We start from the raw sequence: 14,623 nt of genomic DNA on the forward strand, positions 1-14,623 counted from the left end.
TCAAATCCTGCGAATCTTCATATACACTTCCTCTTCCAAATCTCCATGTAAGAAAGCGTTGTTCACATCTAATTGTTCTATATTCCAACGCTTTGCAATCGCCACGCTAGCGATAACGAACGCTTGTCATTTTAGCGACCGGTGCGTAAGTTTCATGATAATCGATCCCTTCAACTTGTGTGAAGCCTTGAGCGACCAGCCGCGCTTTATAGCGTTCTATGGACCCGTCTGCCTTGTACTTAATCTTGTATACCCACTTACATCCTATGGGTTTCTTTCCTTCCGGCAATGGGACAATTTTCCAAGTGCCATTTAACTCCAATGCTTCTATTTCTTTATTCATGGCCTCTCTCCATTTCGAGTCACCTGCGGCTTCATAATAATAAACGGGTTCTCGAACTTCATCAATTTTAGCCAGGAAAGACTTATGTGAATGTGAAAAACAATTAGTAACAACATAATCGTCTAAAGGATAACGAGTACCTGATTTCTTGGAGGTTGATTGATCGTGATGAGCTTCAATAATGGGGTTTACCTTTCTTGTCGACTTACAGACATAGTCTTTTCTCCAATACGGTTCCCTTCTTTCCCTTGCTCCTCTGCCGACCCTTTCCTCCTCGACATTTTCCGAGGTACCCTGCACTTCTTCGACGGTTTCGACATTGTTTGTATCCGAATGTGTGCTGTGGTCAGTTTGTGAACTTGTTCCCACATTATCATTGGGATTTTGTCCTTCAATTGGCGCATCCTCATTGTCAGAGGGCACGTCCTCTTCAGTATACACATCACTCTCCCCCACACTTTCAGGAGGAACGTTTTTGGACGGTTCAAAAAATGGGAAAACGTGCTCAAAAAACAACACATCACGCGAGACAAACATACGCTGAGCATTTAAATCATACACTTTCCAACCCTTCTTGCTATGCGGATATCCTAAGAATACACATCGCTTCCCTCGCTCTCCAAATTTATCTCGAGGTTTGTCTTTATTGTGTGCATAACATAAGCATCCGAGGACTTTGAGGTTAGTGAAAGACGGTTTCTTTTGATATAAAATTTCGTATGGAGTTTTATTGTGAAGTAAAGGTGTAGGTGTCCGATTTATCAAGTATGCAGCTGTTAAAACGCACTCTCCCCAAAACCGAATGGGTAAATGTCCGGCAAAACGCAAAGCCCTAGCCTTTTCTAGAATGTGACGGTGTTTTCGCTCTACTCTCCCATTTTGTTGTGGTGTATCAACGTTGCTAGTCTGAAATAAAATCCCTTGGTCTGCGTAATAGTATTGCATCACGCCAGATAACAATTCGGTTAGTTGTCACTTTGTATAACTTTGACGGATTTTTCCGAATTGATTTACGCCATGTGACAAAAGCCTTTCAACAATTCACACGCCTCACTCTTTTCTTTCATCAAATATATCCAAACAAAATTTACTATGATCGTCTACAATGGTCAAGAAATAATGGGCACGAGATAAACTAGCAATTTGATACTTTCCCCAAATATCAACATGAATTAAACCAAATAATGTGTCACACCTTTTATTATTAAGACTAAAAGAATTACGAGTTTGTTTTGCCCTACAACAAGGATCGCATACTTGACTAGAATCCCAATGCAAATTATAACCAATTAAATTAGAAAAAGAAATTGATTTATTACTCGACGGATGTCCAAGCCGTCTATGCCATAGCTCATCTGTCTTCTTCATCGACACCTTACTCACCGACTCAGCCTTCTTCGACTTCAAAAGGTAAACTCCATCACGATGCTCACCCCGTCCAATCTCCGTCCTCGAAACCGGATCCTGCATCACACAATAGTCCGAAAAAAATGTTATTACACAATTGTTTTCATAAATTAATTGCTGAACCGAAATTAAATCACATGTCAATGTGGGCACGTATAGCACGTCTTTCAAGATGAATCGATCATTTAAAACAACTTCACCGTGTTCAGTGGCCTTAATTTGTCGTCCATCAGGTAAACCGATGGTAGATGGATCTTCGGTCCAAATATTCGAAAGACGATCCGTCTTCTGTCATGTGGTGCGAAGCACCACTATCAATTAGCCATTCTCGATCATCAATTTTAATGTGCATACCTGCTAGCTTGTCACTACCTTCAGGACTGGCGCTAAGGAGAATTCGAAGTCTGTTTATCTCGTCATTCGTGAAGGGCAGATTCTGCATCGATCCTTCTCCTTCCTTCGATCCCGACGAGGTATTCGCAGCATTGGCCTGGTGATTTCCCTGCTGCCCGCGTCCCTGTGACCTTCCACGGCCGCGTCCACGGCCATATCCACCACGACGGTCTCTCCCTCTTTCTCTGTTCTTCACGGTTTCATACCCGTGTTTATCATAGCAGTTCTCCTCCGTGTGGTAATATTTCTTGCAGTGAGTACAAAAAGGTGGTTCAATCTCATCTTCATTCTCCTGTTTCGATGAGTTCCCCCTTCCTCTTCCTGCATTGTGGAACCTTGCAGCCATGGCACCTTCATTGCTCTCCTCTTTCACCTTTGTCATGCTCGAATGTCGCTCTTCTCGCAATATTAAGGCGTATGCACGAGCAAGTGAAGTGATGGGTTCTTCCATCAATAAATTGGTACGGATTTGTCCGTACAAAGTCTTGTCTAGTCCCATCAAAAATTGATGGACCTTTTCTTCTTCCTTTTCTTTGGCTATCATGCTTGCTGCGCCGCAGGTACAAGCTTAACCTTGCTATAATTCGCAAGTTCGTCCCATATCGTCTTGAGTTTGGTATAATACTCGACTACAGAAAGTCGACCTTGCTTGCATTCCGTCAATTCCCCTTTCAATTGATGCACTCTTGGTGCGTTTCCGGCAGAATAACGGTCCTTCAATTCTTCTCATACTTCTGAGACAGTCGATTCGAATGCAATACTCGGATGTAGCTTCGGGTCAATTACATTCCGCAACCATGCCTTTAACATGGCGTTGCATTGTCGCCAAGCCACCGTCTCAATATCATCTCCTTCAACATCTGATGGTTTCTTCACTTTTCCTTCGACAAAGGCTAACTTATTCTTCGCATCCAAACCATTCTTGACAGCGGCGGCCCATAAATCGTAATTGTCGCCATTGAAGATTATTTGCGTAAGAGATAAGTTAGGGTTATCAGATGGGTGGAGGTATAGAGGAGAATTGGAGGGGATGTTTTTAGGTTTCGTGTTTTTGCCATCGTCTCCTGGCATTGTGTTGTTGTTTTTTCTTTTTTTTTTTGTGGAAGAAAAAACCCTAGCTCAAGATACCATGAAGAAACGTGAAAAACGATATGGAAGTGAATGATAATTTCTTATTATTCCTCAACCTTGTACAACCTATGCTTATATACATAAAACGTATCTTCTAATATGGTAAAATAATCTCGACATATAATACTACAATATATATTACTTGCTATACACGATACACCATATAATTTCCATACTATGCATAGTACTCTTAGTGGCAATGGTGTTCAACTTGTTGTTAACCGTTTTGACTTTACTTAAAATTCTGGGAGTAAGAATCTTAAACTGATGAGAAAAAAAGAAGGATATCACCTTGTTACGACTGAGTTGATTCTGCTTGGCAAGGGTTAGAAACTCATCTAACACATCATCGGCGTCGTAAACAGCATCTTTGAGCTCTTGAATGTAATGCTTCTCTTGGGCGTTAAGAGAGTCCTGCCTGGCATCAGCATCCTCAAGAACAGCTCTGACGGTTTCGACAGTGTTATGGAGGTCATCAAGCTCGGAACAGCTAAAGTTGTTGCAGGATCCATGATTATTGTGGGAAAATGAATGATCTTACTGAGTTTCTCTTCTTTTTGTTTTTTTGGTTATGTTTGTAATTTGTAAATGCAAGATTTCAGATTAAAAGATTAGTAACCACATGTTTACAGCACAATCATGTGGTTCATAAATAGAGTTGACTTCGTAAAGACTTTGTCATTGAAATGTCAATACCCTTAGGAGGCCCAGTATCGAAAATAGATGGTAAAATAATTAACGCGAAAATGATAATTGAGCGCTTTAAATTTGTTCAATAATACTTCCTCCATTTAACTCCACTCTACCATAGTACAATTTGCACAAATGTTAAGAAAATAATAAAGTAGTAATAAAAGTACAATGGGAAATGAGATGGATGATTAATTTGTCCATAAAGTGGGTAATTATGTGGGCCAACTAGTGCCATTTTGTGTAAATAATTGTTTGCCATGAGGATAAAAAGGTCATTTTACTTGCTTTTTATGGAAAGTGGTAGAGTGGAGTTGAATGGATGAAAAAGGAAATATGGTAGAGTGGAGTTGAATGGAGGAAGTACTAACTTTGTAACAAGTACTAACTCAATTTTTTTTGGTAAACTAAAATTGTATCATTATAACTTTTATTACAAATTTATTGCACAACTCAAGGAAATATTTGTGCTTGATGTATCCACCAACGAGGTAAAAAGTTCAACACGATACTCTAGTTGCTTAACGGCCTTGTTTGGCAAACAGTAGAAAACAAATTAATAATAGCGTATAACGTTAGTAAAATATGGTTTTAGTAAGACTATCAAATTAAATTTGAAGAATTCAGAAGGGGTGTTTAGTAATTAGCAGACAAATATGTTGCTTAGAAAACAGGGCTAGTACCGAGTTCGAAAAGCAACAATTTTTTTTGCCAAACAGAAGATCTCGTAAAGACGATCAATGTAGAAAAACCGTTGTCACTTTGCGAACACGTAACCAAGAGATGTGCATTCAAAGTTTACTAGATGATAAAGAAAATATGAAACCTCTGTCAATGTAATTATGACAGGAACTGCAGAACCATCAAACTGTAGAAACTCTTCATCACTGACATCAATTTCTGGCTGATCACTTGAAGACCTAGGGTCAGAAGCAATGACCGGAACTTGTGGTACTCCGTATCGCTCAAACAAAAGACCTAAAACCTTCTATAATTTTAACTCTTAAACATGGTGAAACTAATAAAAGGTTTTGTCAAAGATAAAAGAAAGGTAAAGAGCGAGAAAATGAAATGCCGAAATCTGACAGAAGGTGGGTGCATCAGTGGATAAGCAAGTGTATACTACCTTGACGGCGTTGACGCCTGCACCTAAAGCATCCAGCAAATTCCCATCAGAACTGACCACAAGGCAGTCTATATATGATCACAACAGGTCTTTCCCTCCACAACGCATAGAGATGAAAGATCAATTCCAGCCCCTGAAAATATGTAATAGAATCATTGTCCTAATATTTAATCTCGGTTTCAGTCATGGTCATAGTATCGGCTTTTATGCCAATATCGACTCTAAATGCGGCCGCAGTAATCTTCAAGACCTTTACAAAACATTCACATTTTGGTTTCGACCTTGATTTAAAAAACAATGAATCTATTCATTGCAGTATCCTTAATCAATCATTAGCGTATTGGTGGATATATCATATACAGAGTATCATGTGAACAAAAATTCATACCAGCTCCACTTTTACTTCCCAATAGGCGCCTCTCTGTAGAGCAAGTGCCAGTTCCGACGACAACTCTTCACCTCCTTTGCCCTGTGACATGCTAAAAGCACTCAGTAACTGATGTCTAATACTTTTAGAAAGTTATCCAAAGAAGGAATCAAATAAAGGGGACTAAAACTGATGCGGGAGCATTACATCAAAAACAAGGGCACAAGCAGAAGCAGTTCAGGCTCAAGAGTTTGACCAACTAATCGTACTGTAAAGTTTGAAACTTAAGATGAAATTGAATGTCTTCTACTGTTTCTAAATAAAAGAGAAATTTAAACAAAACAAAAATCTGCAATTACTGAAATCCTACAAAGAAGATGATAAAGCAGCAGAATATAAATAGGACAGAGTGGAATTATCAGTATGCATATCAACACCTGTAAATTTCAAATTAAGCTAAAATCCAATGAAATAAGAATGCAAGCCACACATGGTATATTTGAACGGACATTGTGCACCAGTCGCAGCTAGGTCTCTCCCATAAGATGAATGCTTCAAGTAAGAAGCGGATCACACTCGAGACTCGAGAGTTTGACCAAATAATCGAAAATTGTAAAGATTGAAAAGGGGAGATGAAATTGGAAGTGTTCAATACTTCAGTTGATTCTAAGAAAACCTAGAAATTTAATTAAACAAAAAATTCCAGAATTACTGAAATCCTGTAGAAAAGATAGCACAACTAAACCATGTAAATGCTAAAGAATATATACATTTTTGAGTTCAGACTTTAACAGGTCGGGGAACACAGCATGAACTACGTGAGTTAAGATTACAAACGTTAATCAGAAACAGAATAAACAAACTATCTACCTGATACATCGGCGCATTTCACCTTTCCATGATCAGATCGAAAAGAACTAGGTTTACCAAGTTCAGGGCTTCAGCCTGCATTTCACCTTAAATACATTATGACCAACCTGCTTAAAGTGGAGGGAAAGGGAGGGGAGGGGGAAGGAGCCAAAGGAGGGAATGGAAAGGGAGAGGGAATGGGATGTGAGTGTGTTTGGATACAATTTCCCTCCAAATCTTGTCTATTGTGGAGAGATTTTGATTAGGCCTGGAAGAAGGGAAATGGATCCCTCCAAATCCTTCCCTCTCCATTTCCCTCCACCCTTTTTAGCTATCTAAACAAAAGATTTTAAGTCCCCTACTCTCCCTCCATTTCCTTTCCCTCCAAATTCCTCAATCCAAACACACCCTTAATAAAATGGAGTCAAAATTAAAAACCAGTTTATTCAAATGTACTCCCTATGTCACAATCATTTGTTTACCTTTTTTATTCTTTGTGAGGGGTATTATAACCAAGGTAAACAGATAGTTGAGGCGTAGAGAGTATCAAAGAAAAGTAATTTACGTTACTTTCACACTTGCAATAACATCGGTTCCACCTATCGTGATCCTAGCCGACCCGTTTGCCGATCATAGATTCAGTGGCACAAACAAAGATCAACAATGCAAGTTATGCAACTAACTAATTATCTGACTTCAACCCCTAAAAACTATCCCGCTTCGACAAAAACTCAAATACTACACAGAAAAGGCAGTCCTTTCTACAAGAAGGATCAAGATACCTGCGGAATGACACTGGTTTTAACATTAATAGGCCGATAAGATAATCGCTTTCGGCCATAAGGTACTCCACTACGTACTCCTGTATTGCTTAGAGCAGCCTGCACAAACACCGGAGTTTAATCTGTAAGCAGATGCTCCATTAAGCTCTAACACCTAACTAGTTGTAACAATAGGGTTGGGATTAGTTTCACTGTGACAGCAACATTGGATTCGGTACATCGCATAATAATTCAAGTTCCCAACTTATGTTAGAGTAGTGTTAGACTATTGTTTTAATAAGCATGTCGGCCTATTGCCCGTTGTTCATGCTGCTAACTTTCAGTTTGGTCCTACTTTTTACTTCATTTTGTGAACCCAGATTAATCGACAAAACAACCAAGTTCATGTAACTCGACTTTTTAACTTAGATGTAAAGAAACATATCGAGTTATTTGAAGGTTTTGTGACTTTTTAACCAAATTCTTCAAATATAAGTAGAGTTGCAGTGAAATATTATTCATGTTTGATGTTTGATTGAACAACAATGTCCATGTTATCATTTAAAGAAGTTATATCTAGTCTCTAGAGTGTGCAGCGATATCATAGCTGCCGAAATTCATATCATTTGACTACCAAAGTCAAATAACGACAATATAAATAGGATAGAGGGACTTCAAAACAGGGGAGTGGAATAATCAATATAGCATACCAGCACCTATAAATTTCAAATTAAGCTAAAATCCAATGAAATAAGACTGCAAGCCATATATTTGCACAGACACTGTGCACCAGTCGCATCTAGGTCTCCCATAATATGAATGCTTCCATTTTTGCAGTTGTGAAAATTTTAAAATCTCCGTCGAAAACCAAATCAAATGACAGCTGAAGCTGAAGGAGTGTCCTGGCTCCTGGCTTATCATGCCATAATTAGCTTCTTGTCACAGGTTTTGGCTTGGACAAATACAAAGCACAATTCAGAATGCAATGCTCCTGAGTACCGGTGAAATGGGGATGACATACCCTGGCATACCTCTTTTCCCTTAACCTCGACACCTTCACATAACTAGTACAGCACAATTTGATGACCATAGGTCCATAACACCACAGGTCCAACAAAGTTTAACAAATAGTGTCCAATTTCTAAACACAAACACTCAAATTTAAACCGGTCTATAAAGTACTATCCTCTACCATTGTACCACTATACCAGACTAAACTTTAAATATCCCTAACATAATAGTATGTGATAATAGAATAATATTCCCACATTATCATATCATATTATATTCTACGGAGTGTTGTATATGATAATTGATAACACTATCCTCTACCAGAATTTAAATTCTGAGATGTGTCGGATGAGGGGCCAGTCCTCCCCATTCGGTTGTTGGCATCTTTCCATTAGACTCTCGGAAGAATCCCAAAGGTGGAATCTTTGAAGAGAGGTGAGTTTGGGCATCCATTTTGGCATGGATTTCAGTTTGGGCCAATCCATAATGCGAAGAGATCGTAGGGAAGTGCAGTACTGTATTCCCTCTGGCAATTCCTCCATCTCTTCAAATCCACTTAAATCCAAGGAATGAAGGGTACCAGCAAGGTTATGCCATGACATCCCACCCAACTCCACTTTTGGACATTCTGATATACGCAAATACTCCAAGGCAGAAAGATGCTCCAGCCATCCTCCCACGCTCTTAAGTTTGGGGCAATTTCTGATGCATAAGGTTTGCAGGGAAGACAATAAACAGGTTGGAAACTCATTTACTTCTCCCAACCTCTCCAAGCTCTCCAACCTCTCATCTTCCACTATAGCTAGCTCTACAAGAAACTGAATCTGCTCGATTGGCATTGATTTGAGCCACTCCAAGTTGCTGATTTCAAGTTTCCACGATTTGGGATGTGACGACGGATGATGGTGAGGTGTGCTCGTCATATCCATCCAGAACAGTTTTCCCCTAGAGTCATATATATCGAGATGTTTGAGTACCGGACATAAAGGAGCAAACAATATTTTTTCGCAATGTTTTATAGTCAGATAATTCAGCTGAGGAAAAGAGAGAGATGATGCCCACTCTACATGTGCTTCTAAGCTGCTCCCACTGTCATTAAGATTGACCACGAGGGACCCTAATTCTGATCTACGCCACCACCCTTTTAACTTAGGCAACTCAGAAATCTCAAGGAAATCGAGGCAGGGAAAGAAGGGTGATCCTTCACCTGAGACAAGTGTTTCTGAGTCGGCCACATACTCCATATTCAACAATTTAGAAATCTGTAGCGTTTTAAGGTGGGGAAGTTTCCCAATCTGCCAAGGCAGATAGAGCAAATCACTGCAATCTTCGATCTTCAAAGTGACAAGATTAGGCAAATCAAACAACGCGGAGTTATCCCCCCTCCCTGGCCATCTCGGTATTGTCTTTCCATGATACCCATTCAACTCCAATATCTTGATATTATGATGAGGCTGCATCTCTTCCAGTAGTGCTTGCTCAGACTCCTTGCTTCCATACTCCTCCCCGCGTCTAAACCTAATAACAATCGTCTCTAGGTGTTCCTTACACCTTAAATAGCCTCCCCCGCCTTGTTCTTCCTTCACAAATTTTGCATTTTTAAGTACTGCTATTTGAATTTCTAAACTCCCTTTTAATTTGTTCAGGTGCTTTAGGTCTTCCAACCCATAAAAACATTGCTTTGAAGCTGAACTTGTTCGCACACCCACCACAAATTGGCATAGAGTGTGCAGAGAGGTCAACATACTTATGCCCGCCGATACAACTCAACTCGCATCACATCGAGCTACATTTAAGGTGCTTAGATCAACTAGCTTGCTCACATCATTTGGCAATTGTTTTAAGCTAGTGCAAAAATGTAATAGTAAAGTCCGTAGATTAACTAGCTTGCTCACATCATCCGAATTGTTTTAAACTAATACAAGAATGTAAATTTAAAGTCTGTAGATTAACTAGCTTTGTTATTGATTTGGGAAGAACTTCTAGATTGGTATTGTATGAGAGGTCTAAACTCCTCAGATGCAACAGTTGACCTATTGATTTTGGTAAACTCTTGGCCCCTAAATAACTCAAATCCAGTGACCTTAAGCATGTCCATTTCAATATTGATTTACTTGCCAGTAATTGGTCCACTCTAGCCTTAATTTGAAGGCACGTACGAATATGAGTATTTTTGAAGATATGCTGTGTATGAGGGTAGCTCACAAGAGAGAGATGGCGAACTCTTTTACCCACATTAGAAGTATCAAAACTGAACCTACAAATCTCTTCGCCCGCTACTTTTTCAGCAAGATCATGCAAGAGATCATGCATCTTAAACGACTTAATCCCCCCGAATTTATCCTTGCGTTTATCTTGGAAAAAACACCTTTGAAGCAATATATGAAAGTATTCCTCGCCCAAATTCTCTGAGTTAATGTAGCCTTGTGCCATCCAAAGTGGAATCAATAGTTGCTTACTAATATTCCAATCCTTAGGGAAGATAGCACAGTACACAAAACAAGCCTTCAAGGAAGGGTTAAGTTGATCATAACTTAACTTCAATATGTGGGTCACGGTATCATTAGTATCACTAAGATAGTCTAACCCTTTGTCGTAAAATGATAGCCACTTAGACATGGATTGACCATGCAAAAGACTTGCTACCACTCTAATAGCAAGCGGGACATTGGTACACTTTTTAACAATCTCTTTGCCAAGTTTAACTAGTTCATCATCTCTTTCTTCTGTTTGAAACGCCATCCTTTCAAACAAATGCCATGACTCTTGCTCTGACAAACCTTGCAATACATGCACTCGATCACCTCCAATCATTTGGGCAGATATTTTTGAGCGCGTAGTTACAATTATCCAACTCCCTTTTCCCCCTACCTTCAAAAACCCCTCAAACTGCTGCCATTGATCATAACTTTCAGTCCACACGTCATCTAAGACGATCAAATATTTTTTCCCTTCCAATTGTCCCTTAACTTCATGATGTATCTCCTCCAAAGACGACTTATCATCAATGGATGGTCCTTTCACCACCTTCCCTAAAAACTCTTTCAAGCTCCACTGTTGTTCATCCTGATCAGCAACGCAAATCCACTTCTTAGATTGGAAAGCGTCACATATCCTAGGATCGTTATACACAAGTTGGGCAAGAGCGGTTTTTCCTAAACCTCCCATCCCCATAATGGCAAGCAAAGAAACATTTGGCTGATCAACATTATGAGAACCCAACAAGACACCTATAATCTTCTCCACATCTTCCTCCCTTCCGATGATTTTATCACACAAAAAAGAAGAAGTCTCCTCCTTTGTAAATTTTATAGGCTTAAAGTCAACATTAAAACTAAACTTATCACTCTTAGTGGCAATGGTGTTCAACTTGTCATTAACCATTTTGACTTTACTTGAAAGACCGTGAGTAAGAAGCTTAAACCGAGAAAAAAAGGATGTCACCTTGTTCGTTTTGAGTTGCTTCTGCTTGGCAAGGGTGAGGAACTCGTCTAACACATCATCGGCGTCATAAACAGCATCTTTGAGCTCTTGGATGTAATTTTTCTCCTGGAAGTTAAGCGAGTCCTGCTTGGCATCAGCATCCATAAGAACAGCTTTGACAGTTTCGACCGTGTTTTGGAGGTCATCAAGCTCGGATTTGCAGTTAGAAATGGAGCACACTGAATGCATTAGGCCCAAAGTTTGGATAGCAGTAAGGATAGTTTGAACTAAGGATAACGTGGTTGAAACGTCCATGATTGTGGGAATTGAATTTTCTCTCTGAGTTTCGCTTCTTTTTTTTGGTTATGTTTGTAAATGCAAGATTTAAGATTAAAAGAACAATGCAGAAACTGGTGGGAGTACAAAGTTCTATGAAGTAGCAACTAGAAGGGCTGACTTTGTAAAGACTTCGTAAAGATTAGTAACCACTTGTTTACAGCACATAATGTGGTTAACATGTGGTTAACATGCTTTAGAAAATATAGTTGACTTCGTAGAGACTTTGTCATTGAAATGTCAATGCCCTTAGGATTGGAGTTGACTTCGTAGAGACTTGATTTCAAGCTTAGCGGAGCTTGAAATTGTCCTCTCAAATTCTAACCAATAGACTCCGAAATCTATTTCCAATGGAGCCAAAGACTCATTTCTCTTTGGTTATGAATTATAATGGAATAAATCAAAATGGCTCACTAAAGTGGATGCGCTTCTTTCTTTTATGAAGTAGTGGTCCTTCGATGCAGTTCTCGACGCAATTTTCATCTTGGTCATTCGAAACAAATTTTTATGTTCTTAACACAAGATAAGGCCACGACATCCGACTTCTCACCCCGCACCGGGAACCATTGTTGCACTGGGGACTGGGGTAATAATGTTGTTGTTTCAGACTCCGAAATCTATCTTTAATAATTACGATTTACGGATCATAATCTTTCTTCAATGTTAATGCGTATGAAATACGTTCAATTAGATTTTATCAATCAAATATTGGATCAATTTTGAAATTTGATTGAAACTAATGTGATTAGGGATAGTGAATCACTGAATTGATTAGTTGGAATGTTGGATCAATTTCCCAATCTATACCAGTTCCAAGATCACAAAAACGAGGTAAAGCGGTAAAACGAAATGAGAGGGGTGAAGCAGTCAAAAACGTAAGAGGATGAGAGAAATACACACGGCAAAACAATAAAATTAGATTTATTTTCGGAGCACGAAATTCTGGTACTTCCTATTAAAAAATTCAACATTTACATGCCCTTAAGCTCAACTCCTCTGAAATTCTAACAAATACATCCCCAAATCTATCATCTCTATTCATTACAATTTACGGATCATCATGTTTCTTCAATGTTATACTCGTATGGATTACGGAAATCAATACTTTATTATTTTTGCAATGAAACCAGTGAAATCAATGATCAGACCAAACAGAAGCATATATTCAATTAGATATTGTCCATCAATTTTGAAATTTGATTCAAACAATTTTCCAATCAAATTTTTCCCTAAAATTATATCTACACCAGTGCAGCAGTACTGGATCACAGAAATTAGCTAAAAATCTACAACCGTAAGAAGAGACGAGAGGGGTAAAATAGTCAAAAGCGTAAGAGAAATGTGTACTGTAATTAGAGAAGGGTACAAGAATTACCTCAGTAAATTAGAATCTTGATTTGATCTGTATCTGGATTGACTTCGTCTTTGTCAATTTTTTTTGTAAATTACTGTAATAAGTAATCCCACAGGAGACAACAGTGGGTTTCCTCTGCAAATTGGTCAAACCGTAAAAGAAAATCTTCCATAACCTACGAAATTTTTATCCTTCACTAATTACTCCAAGTCAATATTTTTGGCTTTTAGCTTTTGTGTTCCTCATTTTTACCAACCACAAAATCTCATTGAAGACGGCACGTATCCGTCACTCCTTTGGAGTGACGGATACCATTTCCTCTCACAAATGACCCAAATAGAGAAGAGAGGGAAGCACATGAGGGTGCCCCACCTTGTCCCCCCTATTCGTTTTGTGAGTGGCATTACCCGTCACTTGGTCCGACCCGTCTTCAACAAGACTAACTGTTTACCAACAAAGGGTAGATATTTTTACAATTATTACCCCACAATGACAAAAAGAATTTATCAAAATATGACTTTTTGTGAAACTCCTTATATTTGAATGAGTTTCACAAAAAATCATCTTCGGATAAGTTTCACAAAAAATCTTTTGATAAATTCTTTTGTTGTTGTATTTTGTTTTTGTGGTGTGATAAATGAGAAAATATCAACATTAAGGGTAGATCTTATTGTTGTTATAGATGGTATATTGTCTTTTTTTATGTGATGTAGGAAAGAAAGAAGGTGTTGGTAATTTAAGTGTAATTACCGGTTCATTTTAGCGTGTTCGGGTTTGGTTCGTAGATGGGTAAGTTCGTTATAATATAATGTAAGTTCGGGTAGTACGTTGTGTACACTTGCATAATTATTTACGAATTTACGGAATAGTTTTCATTTGAACAACTATGACGAGGGGGTTCGGGGCAATGCCCGGGAAACCTTTGACGGGTTTTAATTCCCACACTAGACATTAAATATGTCGGAATTTGTGAAAAGTTGCAACTCTTCATAAATACATCCCCCTGTGCCTTTTCATATCTATATAAATAGAATTAGAGCCGGCAAATAATGACACGACACGAAAACACGGCACGAACCCGACACGAAATTAACGGGTTTGGGTTGAGGCTCAATGACCCATTTATGTAAGTAGGTCGACACGAACACGACACGATATTTAATTGGGTCGGGCTTGGGTTGAGCTCTCTAAACACGAACCCGACACGAATGACCTGTTTAATAAATTAATCCTAATTGTTTTATCTTTCATCACATAAATATACTTAAAACTTTCCAAATATTGACATGACATGAAAACACGACCCGAACCCGACACGATATTAGCGGGTTAGGGTTGAGGCTTGATGACCCATTTATGTAAGTGGGTCGACACGAACACGACACGAGATTTAAACGGGTCGGGTTTGGGTTGAAGGGTTTGTGACTCGTTT

The 14,623-nt window shown here is 38.9% G+C and overlaps 2 protein-coding genes across 2 annotated transcripts in view; both read right to left on the bottom strand.

Annotated features, from left to right (window-relative positions):
* The window catches only part of LOC141612964 (putative disease resistance protein RGA3), an 87,041-nt gene extending 75,225 nt beyond the window's left edge, over window positions 1-11,816 (bottom strand). The window contains exons 1-7 of the mRNA XM_074431712.1: window positions 9,992-11,816; window positions 8,400-9,843; window positions 7,089-7,187; window positions 6,328-6,402; window positions 5,479-5,559; window positions 3,566-5,223; window positions 1,663-1,807 (exon numbers count right to left, since the gene is read on the bottom strand). Coding sequence (XP_074287813.1) covers window positions 7,178-7,187; window positions 8,400-9,843; window positions 9,992-11,816 — 3,279 coding nt within the window. The 3' untranslated portion in view covers window positions 1,663-1,807; window positions 3,566-5,223; window positions 5,479-5,559; window positions 6,328-6,402; window positions 7,089-7,177. The remainder of the gene's footprint in view (window positions 1-1,662; window positions 1,808-3,565; window positions 5,224-5,478; window positions 5,560-6,327; window positions 6,403-7,088; window positions 7,188-8,399; window positions 9,844-9,991) is intronic.
* On the bottom strand, window positions 2,870-3,214 carry LOC141612963 (uncharacterized). The gene has a single exon (XM_074431711.1). It carries the CDS (start codon window positions 3,212-3,214, stop codon window positions 2,870-2,872), a length of 345 nt encoding a protein of 114 aa, XP_074287812.1.
* Window positions 11,817-14,623: the final 2,807 nt, after the last annotated feature.

The sequence above is a fragment of the Silene latifolia genome, chromosome 11 (assembly GCF_048544455.1).
Source record: "Silene latifolia isolate original U9 population chromosome 11, ASM4854445v1, whole genome shotgun sequence".
Lineage (NCBI taxonomy): Eukaryota > Viridiplantae > Streptophyta > Magnoliopsida > Caryophyllales > Caryophyllaceae > Silene > Silene latifolia.